General features: G+C 38.8%; 1 protein-coding gene across 1 annotated transcript; it reads left to right on the forward strand.

Moving 5' to 3' along the window:
- Window positions 1-1,432: 1,432 nt before the first annotated feature.
- Window positions 1,433-3,904, forward strand: LOC118053875 (patatin-like protein 2). Its single transcript, XM_035065274.2, has 7 exons — window positions 1,433-1,715; window positions 2,078-2,259; window positions 2,385-2,571; window positions 2,684-2,845; window positions 2,936-3,238; window positions 3,356-3,528; window positions 3,613-3,904. Exons 1-7 carry the CDS (start codon window positions 1,554-1,556, stop codon window positions 3,689-3,691), a joined length of 1,248 nt encoding a protein of 415 aa, XP_034921165.1. The 5' UTR covers window positions 1,433-1,553; the 3' UTR covers window positions 3,692-3,904.
- Window positions 3,905-23,689: the final 19,785 nt, after the last annotated feature.

A 23,689-nucleotide genomic window follows, 5' to 3' on the forward strand; every position in this document is an offset into this window, starting at 1 on the left:
GTCTGATTTCAAATTCAAAAGTCTTGAATGTTCATGCAAGTTAGCAGATGTTTTATTCTTGCAGAACTCTCTTCTTTGTTTGGTCTCTGTTAACATTATCATCTATTTAATTAAATAAAAGAAAAGAAATACAAGAAATAAACAACACGAAACCACATAATACAAAACCATTTTGGTAAAAAAGATGAGACGATGCTGCTTAAGTCCCATAGACGGCCAGCAGATTTGATTTGAGAAATTGCCAAGGACTTGATATCCTCGCGTTCTTATCTTCAAGATCTCAAAGTCTGTCCTTCTGTATGGCTGCTGGAAACGATACCTTGACCTCTAATAGTCATATTTTTTTTAAGGTAATCGGTAAATATTATTGATGAAAAACTGGCCATTTAGAGGATGAATAGGAAAGAAAAACAAAGGGATTTAAAATAAAAACAATAGCATAGAAGAAGGAAAAGTAAAAATTTACATAAGTGAACAATCAATCTCAGAACATCAGCAAACATGAATCTAGCAGATCATTACCATAAAAGAAGATATCATGTTTTTATCTTGAATCTGTCATTCATCAATATTGTTGGCAATTGAAACAGTAACTGATTTAATTTATAGTATCTGGAACACACCAAAGGGCCCCCCACCTCTAATTGTCATTTATCATTTTGTTTCGAAGAAACTAACAAGTTAAAGGATATTCTACGAACCGAACATTATTCTACTGCAGTCATTAATATGTGGTATACCAGTCTACAACATTCATTTTCCAAGGCATATATGGTCGTTGAAACAAAAATTACGAAAACTATATATGGTTTTCATACTATTCTTCATAGATTATTGAATCTTCTTTCAATTAAAAATGAAGAAAAGGTTTTTTTTCTGTGTTTATATCTTTAGCTATAATGACGAAACTTTGGTTACAAAATTTCCCAAACACATGTTCCTTCAAATTTCATGTTTATTGTGGATTATCACCTCGAAAATGTTTCCTTTTGAAAATAATACGCACGCGCGCGCGCGCGCGCGCATATATATATATAGAAAACGAAGACTTTTTCAATCATGAAAACAACGGGAGTGGTTGTAATTGACTGCTTTTTCGTGGCATACAAGACTTGTTAACAAGGTTTTGAATTAATTTATTTCGATGTGGTGGAAGAAAACCTACCATTCCCATTTCATTGTCATCTTTGTTTGATTAATAAATTTGAAATCTTCAAATGTTCCCTCGTCCATAATTTTATGGTCCAACTTGAACCGCGTCAGCAATTCAGCATAGTATCAGGATTCATTCAAAATTTGACCCCATCCAGGAAAATTACACAAGGTCAAATTTGGGGGACTAAAATCTTTCAACTTTATTGAAAATTCCATGCTTCATGAAGCACAGAAGTCTATAAATTCCATGCTTCATGAAGCACAGAATATTACAAGTTTCAAACCTTAATTAGATCTCAGCACTAGCTAGATACATCTCCCAAGGCTCTCAGAAAGTTTAAGCTAAACACCTCGAACTCTTCCGCTTCTAGGCTCTCGATCAGTACTATTAGCTAGCAATGCCTATAAATTCCTCCTCAATCTCTCATATCGAGACTTTAAGATCACCCATTCAACCCCCAACTTTTGGAAACCAAATCACTGTTCTTAGCATCGATGGAGGTGGAATAAGAGGAATCATACCAGGAACTATCCTTGCCTTTTTAGAGTCCGAGCTTCAGGTAGTCTAGAAATCGGTGTCTTTAAGGACGTATTGTTGCATGTCAAATAGACCTGCAAGCTCATGATGATAATATAAAATAGAGTAGGATAAGAAACTACAGGGAACGATTCCTTGGTCCACTTGAGGTCTTGCATGCAGCCTTTGCACACCTTCCACGGAGGCTGTTTGTTTTGTAGTTTTATGCTTTTGCTTTTGCCTTTTTATTAATAGTTTCATCAAAACAATACATCACACTTGCATGCAGGATAATATTTTATTTATATCGGGTATATAATTGTAATGTCTTTTTCCAGGTATAAAATAATCCGTAATTTCATCTCCCATCACTGACTAGGATGTTTTGCTATTCAAATTGTGTAGAAGCTGGATGGTGCAGACGCAAGACTTGCAGACTACTTTGATGTGATTTCAGGCACCAGCACCGGTGGCCTCGTGACTGCTATGCTAGCTACCCCTAATGAGCAAAACCGCCCTTTATTTGCCGCCAAAGACATTAATGACTTCTACCTTGAGAACTGCCCTAAAATATTTCCCCAGGACGGGTAATAATCCCATATATGAATGCCATGATAAAGAGTTAAATATAGTATATCAAGTACTGCTTTAAAACTATTTTTTCCCCCTCATTCAAATGTCTAGATACTAACTGTATACTCACTGGCAATAGGTCTCCATTGGCTTCTGCTGGAAAACTGATAAAGAGTTTGAGAGGACCAAAATACGATGGCAAATTTCTGCATAGCATTGTCAAGGAAAAATTAGGAGATAAACGCCTGAACCAGACCATGACAAACATTGTGATCCCAACTTTTGACATCAAACGCCTTCAGCCAACGATCTTTTCAAGCTATCAGGTTCGTTATATATACAAACACAACTCTTAAAATTCTATGTGTTACTTGAGAAAAGATTCGTTTCACACTGCAAAATATATGTCCTTACAAGACGTACCGCTTTGTTCTTTAGGTGAAGAACGACCCATCCACGGATGCCCTTTTATCTGATATATGCATTGGGACTTCAGCTGCCCCAACCTACCTCCCTGCCCATTATTTTGAAACCAAGGACCCCTCAGGCAAAGTGAGAGAGTTCAATCTGATTGATGGTGGTGTGGCAGCAAATAATCCAGTATGTTCATCATTTATCTTCAGCTCTTGAACTTGCATAACTCTTAACATATTGATGAATCCTATCATTAATTTCCTTTTGAATTTCCAGACTTTAGTTGCCGTGAGCGAAGTTTCCAAGGAAATCACTCGGAAGAATCCTGACTTCTTCCCCGCAGCGCCTATGGATTATGGTCGATTCCTAGTCCTTTCCTTGGGGACTGGTACGGCAAAATCTGAAGAAAAGTATGATGCAGATGAAGCGGCCAAGTGGGGTATCTTGGGATGGTTGACTAGTGACAATTCTACTCCGTTAGTGGATGTGTTTACAGAAGCTAGTGGCGACATGGTTGATCTTCATATTTCCACTGTTTTCCAAGCCCTGCACTGTGAGGAAAATTATCTTCGAATTCAGGTATATATCACGCTCATGTGGTTATTCAAGATACCAAATTATATTCTCCCACGAAGTCATTAAAAATAAAAACTAGAAAACGATGAACCCTGACTATAAGATATGTGTGAAATGCAGGATGACACGCTGACCGGAACACTTTCGTCCGTGGATGTTGCCACGAAAGAGAATTTGGAGAATCTTGTGAAAGTGGGTGAGAAATTGTTAAAAAAACCAGTATCAAGGGTGGATTTAGGCACTGGAGTCTTTACACCTGTTGATAAGATGACAAATGAAGAGGCTCTCATAAAGTATATATCTCCTCTATATATTATAGTGATTTCTATGGCATCTTATTTCATCTTGCTGATTTTGTTTTTTGTTTGACTGTATAGGATGGCTAAATTACTGTCAAGGGAGAAGCATCTTCGTGAGTCTAGGTCACCAGTTGGAAAAGTTGCTACTTCGAAGTGAATATGATTCGTACACTAGATTATCCAGAAAATCAATTAGACGAAATTAATAAATTTGGAAGAAACACTAAGGAGATTATCTGCATTATGTAATTCTGCTGTTTTTATTTTTTTTTATTGTTACAAGAAATGAATAATATGTAATTCTTTCCGTCGTTAAATATGAATCATCGCAGAATGCTGTTGCACTTTTAAATATATTTTTGCTTGCTCATCTTATAATTTTGTTTACCTTTAGTTCTTCTTGCCTTGTGGTCTGACAACTCGACGTGTTTATCGTTGTTTTGGCTATACATACATACCTCAATACACACACATATCCAAACCTACTTATTCTTTCTGAGCTTGGATATGATCATATCCATTGATTGTTACATAGAATCTTTGTCGAAATTAGATGGTTCAATTTCCCGCTTCGTAGTTTTTCCTTAGCAAGACCATGTAGATACTTTCCTCGTATTTTTTCCGACAATGCTTCGATTACCTTTGACACATAAGGAAATAAGGAGCAGCTTCCCGAAAGATAAAAGAAAACGAACGAAAGTGTCAACTATCCAAAAGATAAAATAACACATATTTCACCAGAAATTGTTTCTCCGAATTGGATAGCCAGCCAGAGAAACGAATTTTACCTGGGTCGTGGAAAGAACTTCGGACACTGGTTCAGGCAAAAATCCTTGATGTCTTTGGCAACATTATTATAGAATAGGATTCTAATATAGGATATTGTAATCATTACAATTACTCATGTATCTATCAGAATAGGATTCTAATATAGGATGTTGTAATCATTACAGTTACTGCAGTGTTCTACTGCCTCTATATAAATAGAAAGGTTGGCTAAGGCACAACCCAACACATTCTATTATTCTCAACTTGGTATCAGAGCTACAAAACTCTAAAATAAATTAAACCTAATTTTCTCATAGCCTCCCAACCTCCCTTCTTCAATGGAACAGCCACCACATACATCTTCAAATTCTGCAGCACCAGCAGTCCAACTTCTTCTCCGACAGTACAGCCCTCTTCTTTTGCAGCGCCTCCTCTGCTTTCCTCTACTACGTCACTGCCTGGATTCTCCTCTGCCATGGCTGGTGAACGCCTCCTCTTACAGCCCACGTTTGCTGCCTCTACTACCGTAAGCATTATCTCCCTTTCTCACACTCATCAAGTCATCTCCCTCAAATTAACAAACACCAATTATTTATATTGGCGTATGCAAATGCTACCTTATCTCCCAGGCCAAGGAGTTTTTGGTTTTGTTGATGGCTCCAACACATGTCCATAAACACATGTTCTTGCCCATGATGGTATCTCTCTTCAGGTAAATCTGTTTTTTTAAACCTGGAAACAACGGGACCAACTCATTCTAAGTGCTCTTCTTTCCTCCCTATCTATGGAAGTTTTGCATCTTGTTGTTGGCTGTCAAAGTTCTTGTTCAGCTTGGGGCACTCTTGAGCGAGCTCTCGCTTCCACCTCCAACTCTCGTATTATGCAACTTCACGGCTCTTTTCAGGATCTTCGACAGGGTGATGAATCAGTAACTCAATTTATGCAAAAAGAGAAGGCCTTATTTGATGAATTGGCCGCTGCTGGTCGGCCAGTTTCACTTGAAGATTTCAATTTATATGTGTTTTGTGGTCTTCGGGGAGAGTTTAAAGACTTAGTTACCAGTCTTATTACCAAGGCTGAACCTTTATCATATGCAGATCTTCACAACCATCTCCTCACATATAAATTTCTTCACAAATCTTCTGCTGCCATACATGCTCCTCTGCTGCCCACACCCAGCATTCCATCTTCTACTCTTGTTGCACAGCGCTAGACTTTTGGCAATTCTGGCCGTAGTAGGGGCCGCTTCAACGGTGGTTGGCGTCCCAACCAGTGCAACAACAGAGGCAACTGATTTGCTGGCTCCAGACCTGATCACCGCAGTTTCCAAAACTCCTCATTCGGTGACAATAGGCAGGCTCTTGGCAGGGTAATAGGGGGCAGAATCCACGCTGCCAACTGTGTCAGAATTTCGCTCCCTCAATTCCAGCAGCGAGGTTATGGCTAACAACCTACTGCTAACCTGGTGCAGTGCAATCTCTCCTCAACTGGTTCTGTTGATTGGTTTCCAGATACCGGTGCCAATCAACACGTCACACCTGATCTTGCCACCTTGACCGCTTCAGAACCGTACCTTGGTAATGATAATTTGCATGTTGGTGATGGTAAGGGCCTTCCTATATCTCATCTTGGTCATACAAAAATATATACACCACATCGTTCTTTCACCTTATCTAATGTTCTTCATGTACCTGCAATCACAAAACCTCTACTCTCTGTTCAGAAATTTTATCTTGATAATAATGTTTATTTTGAATTTCACCCTCATGTGTTTTATGTCAAGGATTTCAACACCCATGAAGTCCTTCTCTCAGGTCAGAGTAAAGATGGTCTTTATGCCCTGACCAAGTCTTCTGTCACGTCAGTTCCTCAAGCCTATTGGTCTCCCTGCACTTCTGCCTCTGCCGATTTATGGCATCGTCGATGTTGTAACCCATTTTTGGGTCCCCATGAAAAATAAAATAAATAGCCAAAAGAGGTTAGAAAAATAACCGGAGGCAGAAGCGCCCAGAAAACAGTCAGAAAATTGGTCAAGGAATTTTAAAATACAAGGATTAAATTTTTGACAGTATATTCTTGAAGGATGAAAGCCCTATTGAGAAGAAAAATTTGAATTTTAGGGAGAAAAGCCCAAATTTGGATTTTTATGGGCTTAATTGGATTTTTATGGACTTAATTGGATTTTTATTTGAATTTATAGAAGATTTGATTCCAAGAAAAATTGATTTTTAAGTCAATTTGGGCTTTAATTTGGAGAAATTTAAGTTCTGGGGCCAAAATATATTTTTTAGGAATTTATTGGGTCAAATCAGGGGCTCAATTGCATAAAAATTGAAGTTTAAGGGCCAATTAAGGACTTAATTGAGAAAATCCGAAACCAGGGACCAAATTGGAAGAGGCGCGTAAATGGAGGGGCTGCTAATTTTTCGGTTCAGGGGCCTAATTGAAGAAATTGAAAGTTTATTAATCAATTGAGGGCTAAATTGCATAAATCAGATGCCAAGGACCAAAATGAAAAAGGCGGCCAACAAGAAGGGCGGGGACCGAATTTGGAGGACTGATTTGAAGTTTGGCCACTTAAATGAAACGGCGTGTTTTATTCAAAACGACGCCGTTTCATATACAAAAAAAAAAAAAAAAAAAGGGGAAAGCAGAACGGTGTCGTTTTGAACGACACTGTTCATCATCTCCTTCCCCCCCCGTTTGTAGCAGAACAGAAGGTAAAAAATTTTGAAAAAATCTCCCGCGTCTCTCTCTCTCCTCGCCCCCACCACCACCACCGAAAGAACCGACCAGCCATGCGTGATTGAAGGCGCACTAACCACGGTCCCCTACCCGTGCTCCCCCTATAAATAAAGAAGAAAAACCGAAGAAAAAAAAAAGAAGAAGAAAAACTGAAAGACCCGAAGAGAGAAAGAGAGAGAGAGTGACCCGAAGAGAGAGAGAAGAACAGAAACAAACCAAGAAGAAGGAAACCGAAACAAAACCAAAACCGAACCGAGAATAGGCAGCCACTGAGAACAAAAAACCGAAAGGAGGAGAGAGAGAGAGGAGACCGAAGAGAGAGAGCGAACCGAACAGCCGCAGCGCCGCCGCCCGGAGCCTCCGTGCACGAGCCACACCACCGCCAGCGACCGCCTCCTCCACGCCAGGTACGTTTTCTCCCCCCCTGTTTTCTGCAGATTTTTTTGTCTCCTGCATGCATGCTGCATGCAGGAGGCGGGGGGGAGAAAATTAATTCCCCCCCCGCTGGGCCTGGAGCTGCTGGGCCAGCCCGATGCTGGCCCAGCCTTGCAAGTCTGGGCCGTCCTTGGCCCAGACCATAGGATTTTATCGGGCCGAGATCGGCCCACTTGAAGTTTTCGGGCCGAGATCGGCCCAGATTTGTTTCTCGGGCCGAGATCGGCCCAAGGTAATTCGGGCCGAGATCGGCCCGTCTCTTTTTTTTTTCTGGGGCTGAGCCTGGCCCATTCATTTGGGCCGGCCCACCCCCCTTAATAATTAATATATAATTATATTATATTATTATATTATAATATATATGTGTTTATATGTTATATATATATATATATATATATATATATATATATATATATAAAATATTTTTTTAAAAAATCTGAAAATCTAAAAAAAAAAATGTTGTTATTTTTCCTTTCATATGTATATATATATATATATTTTAAAGGGGGTTTGTATTTTTTTTTATATACTGTGGAGGTATAAATTCAGTATTTAAAATATCTGATTTTCGTCAAGACATCCGAAATTTTCAAAGATAAATTTATTTTTTACTTTCAAAATTTTCTAAAATTCCTTAAAATATTGTTGATTTTTTTTTGTACATCTTTTTTAAAATGACTTAATATTAGTTTGTATTTTTATTTTGTGGAGATACAAATTCAATATTAAAAATACCTGATTTCGTCAAAAAAAAAAATAATATTGTTTAAAAAAAAAAAATATTTTTCTTGCGTGTTGCATACGGCCAATACTCTAACATGTTTTCAAAGTTCTTTTTATAAAAAAAAATATATATATATTGGAAGCTTCGAAAGTGTGTTTTCGCATAGATTTCTTAAACACAAAATTATTTTCCTGCATTTTTGGATTTTACAACATGTTTGTAAAACTCCAAAGGGTATTGGCCAATATTCCAAAAACTATAAAAATCTTATTTTTGGAGAGGGAATTTATTTATTATTCACCACTAATGTTTGGATAAAGAAATCCTTAAAAGGATGAATATCCAAAATATTATTGGGAATAATAAATCCGCGCACATTCTTGAAAGAAGCCTTGATTATAATCGAGGACATTTCAAAATTAATTAATTAATTTATTTATTTATTTATTTTTCTTTTCACGATTTATGTGTCACAAACTTTTGAAATACTAAGAGAAAAATGAGCTTTGAAAGCACATGGAATCTCCTTAGATTTCTATCCAAAATCAATTGACGAGCCTAAAAAATATCAACACCATAGCAATTATAAGGCAAACCAAACACCAAGCAGCTTACCTTAGGTAGGGCGTACTAGGGGTGCTAATACCTTCCCTTTACGCAACCAGTCCCTTACCTTAGAATCTCTGAAAGACCAGTTAGGGTTCCTAGTGACCAAAATACTAGGTGGCGACTCCAAAGAACCAAATCAGCAAAACGGAACAAAACGAAAGTCGCCAGTCGAATGTCGACAAAAACCAACTTTTTTATTATTTTTTTGGGGGTGCGACAGGATGGCGACTCCACTGGGGACCCTTGGACTAAGCTTGAGTTGTTTGTTTGTTTATGTTATGTGTTATTGGTTTTTGTTTTCTTATGATGCTTTGTTTACAAACTTTAGCATGTATCTTTACATTCTATCATACATGGCATAGTCATGCATCACTTTATTATTATTATTATGTTTTGGAGGGCACACACATGTAACTCTAAGTTTAAGTGGGGGACTAGCAGCTTGCCTTATGACTTGAGTCAAGGTTTAAGTTTGTGTAAACCCCAACTCTTTGCTGAGTGTTTAGACTGATTGTGATTGGTACATGTACCATCCCACTATCTGCTAGACCTCCATATCGCCTTTACGAAGGTTGATCACTGGAACAGCAAGAGACCCTCTTTTAGAGATCCAATAGTAAACCTACCCTATGTCTCACATAGAAGAACTAGAACCTATCCTTAGGATGTATGTTCCCTAATATCTTTTGCAAGTCATACATTCATAAAGCATTTTTATCACAATCATGCATTTTTTTTTTTCTCATACATCTATGCATACAACGCCAGATTAAGAAACATAGGTCCCTCTTCTAGAATCCACAACACTCGACAAAGATCAAGAATGGAAAACGAAGAAAGAGCTCACTTAGAGTCGCACTACCAGACCGAGTTGGAATCCGTGAAAAATGAAGTTTCTCGACTGACCAATCTGCTTGAGCAACTTTTAAGAGCCAAAAACGGGGAGGGAACGTCTACCCAACCACCTATAGGAGCACCATCAGTTCATGTTCCGGGGGCATCTCAGAACTTGGGGGCAGATTCAGTGACGGGGCAACACTTTGCGCCTACCATTCCCATTCAGCCCCCTCAAGCTCACATCACTATGGAAGGGCCTCCCGATAATAGGTCCACCGAATTTATGAACGATGACAAGATATCAGCCTTGGAAGAAAGGTTAAGAGCAGTCGAGGGAAATGACTGGTTTGACCCCATGCGAGCATCTGAAATATGCTTGGTACCAAACATCACGGTACCAAAAAAATTTAGGATACCAGAGTTTATAAAGTACACTGGGTTGGAATGCCCAAACACTCACCTTCGATCTTATTGCAATAAGATGGCTGAGGTGATTCATGACGATCAATTACTGATCTACTTTTTCCAAGATAGTCTATCGGGGTCGGCGCTAAGTTGGTACATGAGATTGGATAATGCCAAGATCAAGAAATGGAAGGATTTAGTTGAGGCTTTCCTTAAGCAATACAAGTTCAATTTGGAAATTGCTCCAGATCGAACGAGCCTTATGTCAATGGAAAAGAGAAGCCAAGAATCAGTAAGGGCTTATGCGCAAAGGTGGAGGGACGAGGCCATGCATGTGCAACCCCCCTTTGATAGAAACGGAGATGGTGACTTTGTTCGCCAACACATTCAAGGCACCCTACTATGAGCATTTAATGGGTAGCTCATCTCAACATTTCTATGATGCTGTACGCATAGCGGAAAGAATAGAGCAGGGGATTAAAGCTGGACGCATAATTGAACCATCAGAGACAAAGGGTTTTTTCGGAAGAAATTTGAAAGGTCCCGTTAACTTCGAAGGTGGGTCCAATGACAAGATAACAGATTCATACAACCCACAAATACCTACCTCCCATGTGGCCCACATAAACTTTAACCTTTTTTCCCTAATCGAGCAAATGGCCACTCAAACACCCAAAACAACCACCAGAGACCAAACACAAGATACATTTCAGAACAACTATCGCCATTACCCATGCCTCTGAAGGACATATATGCCAAACTACTGAGCATTGGAAAAATAGCTCCTATCCCTACATTACCACTACAGCCACCATTTCCTATTTGGTATAAGCCCGAGTTGACTTGCGAGTACCATGCTGGTATTCCCGGGCATTGTCTTGAAACGTGTTATGGTTTCAGGAACAAGTTGTTGAAGCTCATCAAGATAGGATGGGTGTCGTTTGAAGACACACCCAATATCAGTTCAAATCCATTGCCTGGTCATGACAAAAGTGATAGGGGATAAAGGTTGGAAAACCTTGGTCAAGAGTCGTCAATAATGAAGAAGGCGAGATCGAAGACGAGACAAGGAAACGCAAGTGGGGAAGGAAGATGAAGCATTGCCTCGGTTGACTTTCCACACACTAGAAGAAGTTTCAGAACGGGTTGACCCAAGAACTTCTCGTAGTTTTCAAAATGTAAAACAACTTTATTTGCCTTAGCATGCTTTTGTCTTTGCTTTTATTTCTCTAGTGAACATTCAGAGCTCATTTTATCAGCCAGATTTTTATGTTTGTCTTTGAGCCTACTTTTTCTTTAAATAAATGATGAGATTTTGCACTTTTGGAACAAGTTGAGTGGTTACAAACAAAGTATCATAAAATGGTTTAATATGAAATTTAAGAAAAGCTACCCTTGAAATACAACCTCACCTCTGGATAACATAATGAATTGATACATCACCTGTAAATTTTCTTTCAAGATAAAAATAGAGTTTATCAATCCTAAACAATGTGCATTTTTGAAAAAATACATCATTTGTCCTTTCACTCTCTAAAGAGTTTTTTGGTTGATGGTTTTGTTTTGAGTCGAAATGAATTTCTTCTCTATATAAAAACCCAGACTAGGATCGCACCCCTACACTGGGGGCAAGACGAAATGTTTTGATGAAAATTTTTACGAAAGCCTATAGATTTGAAAACCAAGCTAAAGCATTTGACAAAAGCATGACAAAAAGGCAAATACAAGTCATACATTTTGAGAAAAGGACTACTTGAAGAAAGTCAAAGACTTCTTCTCTAAGAATGTAATAGGCAACACGAGAGATAAATCTAGCATATGACTTCAAAAGCAAGTTCATGTTAAGAGGGAGTCTCATGAACTAGAAGAAGAGGTTGGGACCTATGTTTCAAAACCAGGTATAAATGCATGCATTGCATCTAATCATAAATCATTGGATATATGTTTTTTGGATTGTTACAGGAGGAGATCTTAGCACATTCCAACAAGATTATGGACGAAGAAAGAATCATTGAGTTGATTCTAGAACAACAAGAAGAGAAGATAATGGTTTTCAAACCCTACCAGCAGGAAGAACGACATCGATAGCATTCGGTAAAAAGGAATCGCCAAATGGGATTCCAAGTTGTTGAGATCGACAGAAGGGATCTCATATTTCGATGGAGGTCGCCAGAAGGGACCTCAAATTTCAGCTTTTGTATAAAAGGAATCGCTAGATGTGATTCCAAGTTGTTGAGATCGCCAGAAAGGATCTCGTATTTTGATGGAGGTCGCCAGAAGGGACCTCATATTTCAGCTTTGAATAAAAGGAATCATCAGATGGGATTCCAAGTTGTTTGAGATCGCCAGAAGGGGTCTCGTTTTCGATATTCATCAATGGAGGTCGCCAGAAGGGACCTCAAATTTCAGCTTTGGTATAAAAGGAATCGCCAGATGGGATTCCAAGTTGTTTGGCTAAAGGAGATCGCCAGAAGGGATCTCATATTTCAATGAAGGTTACTAGAAGGGACCTAATATTTCAGCTTTGAATAAACGGAATCGCCAGATGGGATTCCAAGTTATTTGAGATCGCCAGAAGGGATCTCGTACTTCGACATTCATCAAGGAAGGTCGCCAGAAGGGACCTCATATTGAAACCATTTCTTAGAAAAGCATGGAGTTTAATAAGAATTCTTCCCCCTGGGTAGGTCACCCATACAATGAGACCATCATTATTTTTTTGGGTCGGTCACCCATACAATGAGACCAGCATTTTCCTGGGTTCGTCACCCATACAATGAGACCAATATTTTTCTTGGGTTCGTCACCCATACAATGAGACTATCATTTTTCTCGGGTTCGTCACCCATACAATAAGACCACTCTTCCTTTTTCCTTGGGCAGGTCACCCATCACAATGAGACCATATTTCTCTGGGTAGGTCACCCATTACAATGAGACCGCACTTCACATTTTTCCTTGGGCAGGTCACCCATCACAAAAAGACCATACTTTTCTGGGTAGGTCACCCATAAGAATGAGACCATTCTCCATTTTTTGTTTATCTGGGTAGGTCACCCATAAGAATGAGGCCATTCCTTCCCCTGGGTAGGTCACCCAAAGAATGAGACCACTCTTCCTTTTTCTGGGTAGGTCACCCATCACAATGAGACCATATTTTCTGGGTAGGTCACCCATAAAAATGAGACCATTCTCCATTTTTTGTTTATCTGGGTAGGTCACCCATAAGAATGAGGCCATTCCTTCCCCTGGGTAGGTCACCCAAAGAATGAGACCACTCTTCCCTTTTTCTGGGTAGGTCACCCATCACAATGAGACCATATTTTCTGGGTAGGTCACCCATAAGAATGAGACCATTCTCCATTTTTTGTTTATCTGGGTAGGTCACCCATAATAATAAGGCCATTCTTTCCCCCGGGTAGGTCACCCGTAATAATGAGACCACTCTTTCTCTTTTCCACTCGGGCAGGTCACCCATCATAATGAGACCACATACACATTTTTTTTGTATTGATTATGAGTAAAGGAATCGCCGGTTGGGATTCCAAGTTAAAGGAGATCACCAGATGGGATCTCGGATGGATTTCCATATTGATCAAACTAAAGTAAGAATTCAGAGGATCGCTGGATAAGGATCTCGAGATGACTAAGTTTTGATCATAGTTTTTGGGCTAAGGAGGATTGTTGTAAAAGACAAAGTTTCAGGTCAATCAAGCTTCGACCAGATCAGTTTCGGGAGTTCCGTTTTGGGTTTATCTTTATAACACTTACTGCGCAAAATCCATGCTCCGTAAGTATTATAAAGAGGGGGCATCTGTTGTAACCCATTTTTGGGTCCCCATGAAAAATAAAATAAATAGCCAAAAGAGGTTAGAAAAATAACCGGAGGCAGAAGCGCCCAGAAAACAGTCAGAAAATTGGTCAAGGAATTTTAAAATACAAGGATTAAATTTTTGACAGTATATTCTTGAAGGATGAAAGCCCTATTGAGAAGAAAAATTTGAATTTTAGGGAGAAAAGCCCAAATTTGGATTTTTATGGGCTTAATTGGATTTTTATGGACTTAATTGGATTTTTATTTGAATTTATAGAAGATTTGATTCCAAGAAAAATTGATTTTTAAGTCAATTTGGGCTTTAATTTGGAGAAATTTAAGTTCTGGGCCAAAATATATTTTTTAGGAATTTATTGGGTCAAATCAGGGGCTCAATTGCATAAAAATTGAAGTTTAAGGGCCAATTAAGGACTTAATTGAGAAAATCCGAAACCAGGGACCAAATTGGAAGAGGCGCGTAAATGGAGGGGCTGCTAATTTTTCGGTTCAGGGGCCTAATTGAAGAAATTGAAAGTTTATTAATCAATTGAGGGCTAAATTGCATAAATCAGATGCCAAGGACCAAAATGAAAAAGGCGGCCAACAAGAAGGGCGGGGACCGAATTTGGAGGACTGATTTGAAGTTTGGCCACTTAAATGAAACGGCGTGTTTTATTCAAAACGACGCCGTTTCATATACAAAAAAAAAAAAAAAAGGGGAAAGCAGAACGGTGTCGTTTTGAACGACACTGTTCATCATCTCCTTCCCCCCCCGTTTGTAGCAGAACAGAAGGTAAAAAATTTTGAAAAATCTCCCGCGTCTCTCTCTCTCCTCGCCCCCACCACCACCACCGAAAGAACCGACCAGCCATGCGTGATTGAAGGCGCACTAACCACGGTCCCCTACCCGTGCTCCCCCTATAAATAAAGAAGAAAAACCGAAGAAAAAAAAAGAAGAAGAAAAACTGAAAGACCCGAAGAGAGAAAGAGAGAGAGAGTGACCCGAAGAGAGAGAGAAGAACAGAAACAAACCAAGAAGAAGGAAACCGAAACAAAACCAAAACCGAACCGAGAATAGGCAGCCACTGAGAACAAAAAACCGAAAGGAGGAGAGAGAGAGAGGAGACCGAAGAGAGAGAGCGAACCGAACAGCCGCAGCGTCGCCGCCCGGAGCCTCCGTGCACGAGCCACACCACCGCCAGCGACCGCCTCCTCCACGCCAGGTACGTTTTCTCCCCCCTGTTTTCTGCAGATTTTTTTTGCCTCCTGCATGCATGCTGCATGCAGGAGGCGGGGGGGAGAAAATTAATTCTCCCCCCCCGCTGGGCCTGGAGCTGCTGGGCCAGCCCGATGCTGGCCCAGCCTTGCAAGTCTGGGCCGTCCTTGGCCCAGACCATAGGATTTTATCGGGCCGAGATCGGCCCACTTGAAGTTTTCGGGCCGAGATCGGCCCAGATTTGTTTCTCGGGCCGAGATCGGCCCAAGGTAATTCGGGCCGAGATCGGCCCGTCTCTTTTTTTTTTCTGGGGCTGAGCCTGGCCCATTCATTTGGGCCGGCCCACCCCCTTAATAATTAATATATAATTATATTATATTATTATATTATAATATATATGTGTTTATATGTATATATATATATATATATATAAAATATTTTTTTTAAAAAATCTGAAAATCTAAAAAAAAAATGTTGTTATTTTTCCTTTCATATGTATATATATATATATATTTTAAAGGGGGTTTGTATTTTTTTTATATACTGTGGAGGTATAAATTCAGTATTTAAAATATCTGATTTTCGTCAAGACATCCGAAATTTTCAAAGATAAATTTATTTTTTACTTTCAAAATTTTCTAAAATTCCTTAAAAATATTGTTGATTTTTTTTTGTACATCTTTTTTAAAATGACTTAATATTAGTTTGTATTTTTATTTTGTGGAGATACAAATTCAATATTAAAAATACCTGATTTCGTCAAAAAAAAAATAATATTGTTTAAAAAAAAAATATTTTTCTTTGCGTGTTGCATACGGCCAATACTCTAACATGTTTTCAAAGTTCTTTTTATAAAAAAAAAATATATATATATTGGAAGCTTCGAAAGTGTGTTTTCGCATAGATTTCTTAAACACAAAATTATTTTCCTGCATTTTTGGATTTTACAACATGTTTGTAAAACTCCAAAGGGTATTGGCCAATATTCCAAAAACTATAAAAAATCTTATTTTTGGAGAGGGAATTTATTTATTATTCACCACTAATGTTTGGATAAAGAAATCCTTAAAAGGATGAATATCCAAATATTATTGGGAATAATAAATCCGCGCACATTCTTGAAAGAAGCCTTGATTATAATCGAGGACATTTCAAAATTAATTAATTAATTTATTTATTTATTTATTTTTCTTTTCACGATTTATGTGTCACAAACTTTTGAAATACTAAGAGAAAAAATGAGCTTTGAAAGCACATGGAATCTCCTTAGATTTCTATCCAAAATCAATTGACGAGCCTAAAAAAATATCAACACCATAGCAATTATAAGGCAAACCAAACACCAAGCAGCTTACCTTAGGTAGGGCGTACTAGGGGTGCTAATACCTTCCCTTTACGCAACCAGTCCCTTACCTTAGAATCTCTGAAAGACCAGTTAGGGTTCCTAGTGACCAAAATACTAGGTGGCGACTCCAAAGAACCAAATCAGCAAAACGGAACAAAACGAAAGTCGCCAGTCGAATGTCGACAAAAACCAACTTTTTTATTATTTTTTTGGGGGTGCGACAGTCGACTAGGTCATCCTACTTCTCGTATCTTTCAATTGTTAATCTCAAAATATAAGATTATTTGTAACAACAAACATCTTAATTTTCAATGTCAAAGTTGTCCTTTAGGAAAATCATCGCGTTTGTCTTTAGGACCTACTGGTCACAAAACTTCTGCTCCACTTGAATTAATTTTTAGTGATGTATGGGGCCCTGCTCCTCTTTTTTCTTCAGATGGCTATCGTTATTTTGTTATCTTCGTTGATGCTTATACTAAATATGTATGGTATTATCCTCTAGTTGCCAAGTCTGATGTTTACTCTGTTTTTCATCAATTTCAGAATCTTGTCAAACGTTAATTTTCCTTAAAAATAAAATCTGTTCAAACTGATTGGGGCGGTGAATACCGAAAACTATCCACATTTTTTTAGACCATTGGTATTCATCATCGTCTGATTTGTCCACACACTCATGAACAAAATGGAACAGTAGAGCGTCGTCATATGCATATTGTGGAAACAGGTCTTACTCTTTTAGGGCAATGTAAAACACCTTTTCGATTCTGGAATTATGCTTTTGAAACCTCTGTTTATCTTATAAATCGCATGCCTACTCCTATTCTTGCCCATCGCTCTCCGTTTGATTGTTTATTTCAACGGTCTCCTGATTATCATTTTTTGCGTACCTTTGGGTGTTTCTGTTTTCCTTTTCTGCGTCCATATAATAATCATAAATTGGATTTTCGTTCCTCTCTATGTGTGTTTTTTGGATATAGTTCCTCGCATCTTGGTTATCGATGTCTTGACATTGCATGTCACCGTATTTATATTTCCCGTCATGTCCGCTTCCATGAACATGTGTTTCCATTTGACAATTCTGAACAGATTGCAAAGGTCTCCACTACAACCCCCACCCCACCCGCTACTTTCACCCTCCTAAATTTGCTAAACCACCCACCGCTACCCGCTTTCACTAGACACCCAAACTGCCCACAACACTCCGCTTTGCCACTCCAAACAGCCACCCGACCACAGCCTCCACCCATCCCTTAGCCATCATCCCATGCTTGTTTATCTAACCCTTATGATGCAGGTTTAGATCATCAATTGGTTTCCTCTCCTTATGGTCTTGGGGCACTTTCTAGTCCCTCCTCTGCTTCGCTCTCCCTGGCCAGCACTCCTGCAGCTTCAGTCTCTACCTCTAGCCCCTCCTCTGCTAACAGTTATGTGCTTGAGGCTGCTTCTTTATTATCCTCTCCTGTTGGTCTGCAACTTATGGTTGATTTGTCTTCTTATCAGCTGCCACAGGTCTCCTCGCTACAACCGTCTTCCCCCGCGTCTCCACCAGCACACAGCAGACATCCTATAACTCTTAGACCGCAGCAGTCGAAGACAGCTAATCTGGTTGCTTCCGCTGCCGCTACTTCTACCTCCACACGGGTACTGTATTCTCCCTCTTCTAAGCCTTTTGCATTCTCTGATGCTGACTGGTATGCAGTTTGGCATAATGCTATGTGTGATGAGATCGTCGCTTTACGTGAAAATCGCACTTGGTCTTTAGTTCCATTTCATCCTTCGATGAACGTTGTTGGCAGTAGATGGGTATATCGGATCAAACGTCGTGTTGATGGTAGTATTGAGCGCTATAAAGCGCGCCTTGTTGCTAGAGGTTTTACCCAGCAGGAAGGTATTGATTATTCTGAAACCTTCAGTCCAGTTATTAAGCAGGCCACTGTCCGATTTGGTTTTTCTCTATTACGGTTTTCGCGAAATTGGAAGATTCATCAGCTTGATATTCATAATGCCTTCCTCAATGGTGTTCTTACTGAAGAGGTCTACATGGAACAGCCTCCAGGTTTCATTGACTCTTCTCTTCCATCTCATGTGTGCAGATTGCACAAATCATTGTATGGTTTAAAACAGGCACCGAGAGCATGGTACACTCGTCTAAGTATTTTTTGCTCTTCATCGGTTTTCGAGCTTCCAAGGTTAACAACTTCCTGTTTATCTTATCTGATGGTACTAATATCTTTTATCTCCTGGTGTATGTTGATGATATTCTGCTCACGAGTAGCAACTCTGCTATGCTCCATCACCTTATACAGTTACTCAGCTCTGAGTTCAAGCTTCGTGACTTAGGTGCTGTTCACTACTTTCTAGGTATTGAAGTTCAGTCTACCAGTATGGGTTTAATGCTGTGTCAACATAAATATATTCTTGACATCCTCACCCGAGCTGGTATGACTTCCTGCAAACCAGTTGATACTCTAGTCTCCCCTTCGAAAGTCATTTTATTACCGGATCATTCATTCTCTGATCCTACACGATTTCATCAAATCGTGGGTGCTCTTCAATATCTTACCTTCACCCATCCAGATATATGCTTTGCTGTTAACAGAGTCTGTCAGTTTATACATGCTCCTACAGATTCTCATTGGGCCGCTGTCAAACGTATTTTACGCTATCTTAAAGGTACGGCATCTTATGGTTTCCATATCACTCGAGGCTTCTCTTTTGCTCTACATGGCTTTACAGATGCAGATTGGGCTGGTAGTATTGATGATCGCAAGTCTACGGGCGGCTATCTTGTCTTTTTTGGTCAGACGTCGATTTCTTGGAAATCCGGCAAACAACGCACTGTTGCTCGCTCCTCTACTGAGGCTGAGTATAAAGCCCTTGCTGATGGTACCGCTGAAGTCATTTGGCTTCAATACTTGTTAACAGATTTGCAGGTTCCCTCTTTCTCTGCCCCTACCATTTGGTGTGATAATCTTGGTGCTACCTATCTCTCAGCAAATCCTATCTTCCATGCTCGTACTAAGCATGTTGAAGTGGATTATCACTTTGTCCGTGACTGTGTTGCCAAGAAAGAAATTCAGATTTGTTTTATTCCCTCTCGAGATCAACTTGCCGATGTCTTCACTAAACCGCTTCCTGTTGCATCCTTTACTGCTTTTCGATTCAAGCTTCGGGTTGATCCCCCACCCTCAGCTTGAGGGGGCATAATATAGAATAGGATTCTAATATAGGATGTTGTAATCATTACAGTTACTCATGTATCTATCATAATAGGATTCTAATATAGGATGTTGTAATCATTACAGTTACTGCAGTGTTCTATTGCCTCTATATAAATAGGAAGGTTGGCTAAGACACAACCCAACACATTCCATTATTCTCAACTAGCATATATACAAGTGAAAGAGAGATCGCAAAGACCTTGGAGGGAGAAAATTAAATTAAATTAAATAGTTTTCTTGAGAAAAGGGATAGAAATATAAGTATAATGTAAGTAGGAAAGACTTGCAGGTGAGACTTCACGTGAATTGTAGGTTTAGAAGAAGTAGCTAGGTGAAGTAATCACGAGTGGAAGGAACAAAATGCAATTGACTTTGGATCGATCGATTGAAAGCATCTTTTAGGCATGGTGTTGTGCGTGTAGGGACGCAAACAAAATGAAGCAAGGAAGTCGACGGCATCGATCATCGAGAAGTAAACCTTATTAGAGGCTAAAACGGATGGCAATGTAATGAAAAGTTGCAACTTGCAACGATCAATTTAATAATCAGAGTCGATTTCATCAGCAGCAATATAAAATGCTCTTTATTTAAAATTTAATATTAATCCATGGTTAGTTGGTATCGGCGAAGAGAAATAAGTGCAGCAGCCATCGAACACATAACCAAGTGGAAACGAAACTGATCCCATCACTGTGAAAATTTGACCACACCCCAATTGTTTTTTCAAGGTTGTAAAGATGATTTTGAGGTGTTTTCTATCGGAAAAGGCCAAAAATAAATAAATATTCGAGTTATGAACGGCTTACATCACCAGTCATGATTTCTTATGACCTTTCTACGCTATCCAGAACCAAATCCTGATCTAATTGAAGTGATTTTTAAGTAACAGATTTGATTTGGAAGAATTATTTTATTTAGAATGAAATGTATATGTATGGTAGAATTACAAATCACTTGTTCTTATCTTCCCATATTTATTATGCAAAAAGGTTAAAAAGCATAAAGGTTTTCCTTAGAAATATAAAGAAAGTGATATAAAAAAATAAGAAAAACTTTGATTATATTATTTCAGATGATTAGTGAGCAGTAATATTCAGTAGCAGTGATCATAACCAATCTGAGAAAATGACAAGGAGTAATAACAAGGAAATTTATTAAGCAAAAAAAGTTCAAAATAATTCATAAGCATAAAGGTTTTCATCAAGAATGTTGCACGCATGCGGTATCACAATGATCATTCACCACTCAAGGAAAATATAAAAGTCTTTTTTTAACTATTTTTAAGGCGATCTAACATCTTTTTTTCATTACTGTTATTTTTTTAAAAAAAAATTTTGTATTGTTTGAAGAGAGAAAAAAAATATAAATTGAAGAATAATCCAAAAATAAATTATGACAAGGAATATGAAGCAGGTGATATATAAAATACAGAACAACTTATAATGATATATTTTTTTAAATGGCTAGTGAGTAGTGGTATTCAGTATTAAGGAAAGAGACCCTATACAATGTAAACACTTATATAGTAATTGTTATAGTATGTAATACATTCCATCATTATATTATACACAACCCTACAAGTATAAATACAAAGCTTGACTGCTACCCTTAGGCAACCAACACAATTAAACACAAAACTATCTCTCAATTAATCTTATCTTGGTATCAGAGCTGCGGTTATCGTTTGGCAGCCTTCTTCCACAACAGCTGCAACTCTCCTGCGTAATTGTTTCAACCAGTAGCCATCCTTTCTTCTTAGCAGCCGTTCTTCCTCTATTAGATTCGCCAGCAGCAGTTTCTCCTTAGCAGAGATCATTCATCTTCTTCCTCTGCTACTTCTCATCAGCATCCACGAAATAAAAACTGCAACTTCTCCTCCCTAGCAACATGGACAATTAAGAACTTCAACAGTCTATTGGTGCTGCATCAGCTCTTCAATCTTCTTTCTCCCCTGCGGCGCAACCAATTATGTATGGGGCATCGCCTACTGCCTCCATTATTCCTCTTCCTAACACAAACCAAGTAATCTCTTTAAAACTCTCCAACCATATTTTTCTGTATTGGATGATGCAGATGAAACCTTTTCTCTTGGGCCAAGGCGTTTATTCATTTGTTGATGGCACATCACAATGTCCTCCTTCGCATTTGGCATCTGTTGAGACATCTACACTCTCTGTCAACCCTATATATTTTTCATGGAAGCAGCAAGATCACCTAATCATGAGTGCCCTCCTATCTTCTCTCTCGGTGGAAGTTCTACACTTGGTTGTAGATTGTAACACTTCCCTTGCCATCTGGACAACGTTGGAAACAACTCTTGCCTCTCCCTCAAATTCCAGGATTATGCAGCTCCACGGCTCATTCCAGGATTTACAACAGAATGATGATTCTGCCAACATTTACTTGCAGAAGGCAAAGGCCTTGTTTGATGAACTAGCTGCCGCTGGCAAACCAATCTCCCTGGCAGAATTTAACTTGTATGTATTTCGAGGATTATGCAGTGAGTTTAAAGATCTTGTCACCAGCTTGTCCACCAAAGATGCTCCTATCACCTATACTGATCTCCATAGCAACCTTCTTACATATGAGTTTCTTCATAAAGCCTCGCTCCATCATCTATAACAGCTCCTCTGCTACCAACTCCAACGCAACAGCCAACTGCTTTCTTTGTGCAGCATCAATCTGACAGGCGGGGTTGTTTTTTGTAGGGTTGGAGACCTAACAGTCGCAACAATTTTTTTATCGTGGCAATGGACCAGCTTATAGTTATGCTTCAGGACAACAATATAGCCCACATGGAAACCAGTTCTCATCTAGCAATTCTTCACGACCAACAGGTAGTGTTGGGCAGCAAGGAAATCGCTTTGGTGGCTATCCTCGCAATATAAAATGTCAGCTGTGTTATGAATATGGGCATACTGCTCAATAATGTTCTCAATTGGCTACTAATCATATGTAAGCTAATGCTAATCTTGCATTTAATACTGCCTCTTTCCCCATTCCTGTTACTTGGTTTTCTAATACAGGTGCAAATCATCATGTCACGCCGGACTTTGTAAGTATGACGAGTTCAAAACCTTATCTTGGAAATGATCATTTGCATGTTGGTGATGGTAAGGGCCTTGCTATCTCAAATATTGCTCACTCTAAAATGCGCTCACCAAACCGCATGTTTACTTTACCATTAAAAAACCTATGCTATCTGTTCAAAAATTTTGTCTTAAGAATAATGTGTTTTTTGAATTTCATTCCTCTCTATTTTATGTTAAGAATCTCATGACAAAGGAAGTTTTTCTTTCCGGTCAAAGTAGAGATGGTCTATATGTTTTGTCCACGTCGTCTGTAATGTCGTTGCCTCAAGCTTTTTCCTCTACCTGTCTATCTACTTCAACCGATGTCTGACATCGTCGCCTTGGACATCCTAGTCCACGTATTCTGCATTTGTTGGTGAAAAATAAAAAAAGTGTCATGTACGTCCACTCAGTTTAATTTTCATTGTTCTGCGTGCCCTCTAGGCAAGTCATCGCGTCTGACTCTAAAAACTACGGGTCATCAAACTTGAGCTCCTATTGACTTGATTTTTAGTGATGTTTGGGGTCTATCCCCTATGTTGTCATCTGATGGTTTTTTCTATTTTGTTATTTTTATGGATGCTCATACAAAGTTTATATGGTTTTATCCCTTGGTTGCTAAGTTTGATGTTTTTGCAATTTTTCATCAGTTTCAGGCGCTTGTGGAGCGCCAATTCTCCTTAAAAATTAAGTCTGTTCAAACCGATTAGAGTGGTGAATATCGAAAAATAAATACATATTTTAAAACAATTGGTATTCATCATCGTGTGATCTGCTCGCACACTCATGAACAAAATGGCATGGTTGAATTCTGTCATAGACATATTGTTGAAACTGGACTCACTCTCTTTGGGCAGTGTCATGCTCCCCTTAAATATTGAAGTTATGCTTTTAAAAGTTCTGTTTATTTGATTAATCGCATGCCCACTCTAGTTCTTAATAATAAGACATTGTTTGAATGTCTT

The sequence above is a fragment of the Populus alba genome, chromosome 14, assembly GCF_005239225.2.
Source record: "Populus alba chromosome 14, ASM523922v2, whole genome shotgun sequence".
Taxonomy (NCBI): Eukaryota; Viridiplantae; Streptophyta; class Magnoliopsida; order Malpighiales; family Salicaceae; genus Populus; species Populus alba.

Excerpts from the sequence above, each read along its gene's own strand:
- LOC118053875 (XM_035065274.2), top strand. The coding sequence starts at position 1,554 with ATGCCTATAAATTCCTCCTCAATCTCTCATATCGAGACTTTAAGATCA. Across the intron at positions 2,260-2,384 it reads AAAATATTTCCCCAGGACGG|GTCTCCATTGGCTTCTGCTG; the intron begins GTAATAATCCCA and ends CACTGGCAATAG. Across the intron at positions 2,572-2,683 it reads CGATCTTTTCAAGCTATCAG|GTGAAGAACGACCCATCCAC; the intron begins GTTCGTTATATA and ends TTTGTTCTTTAG.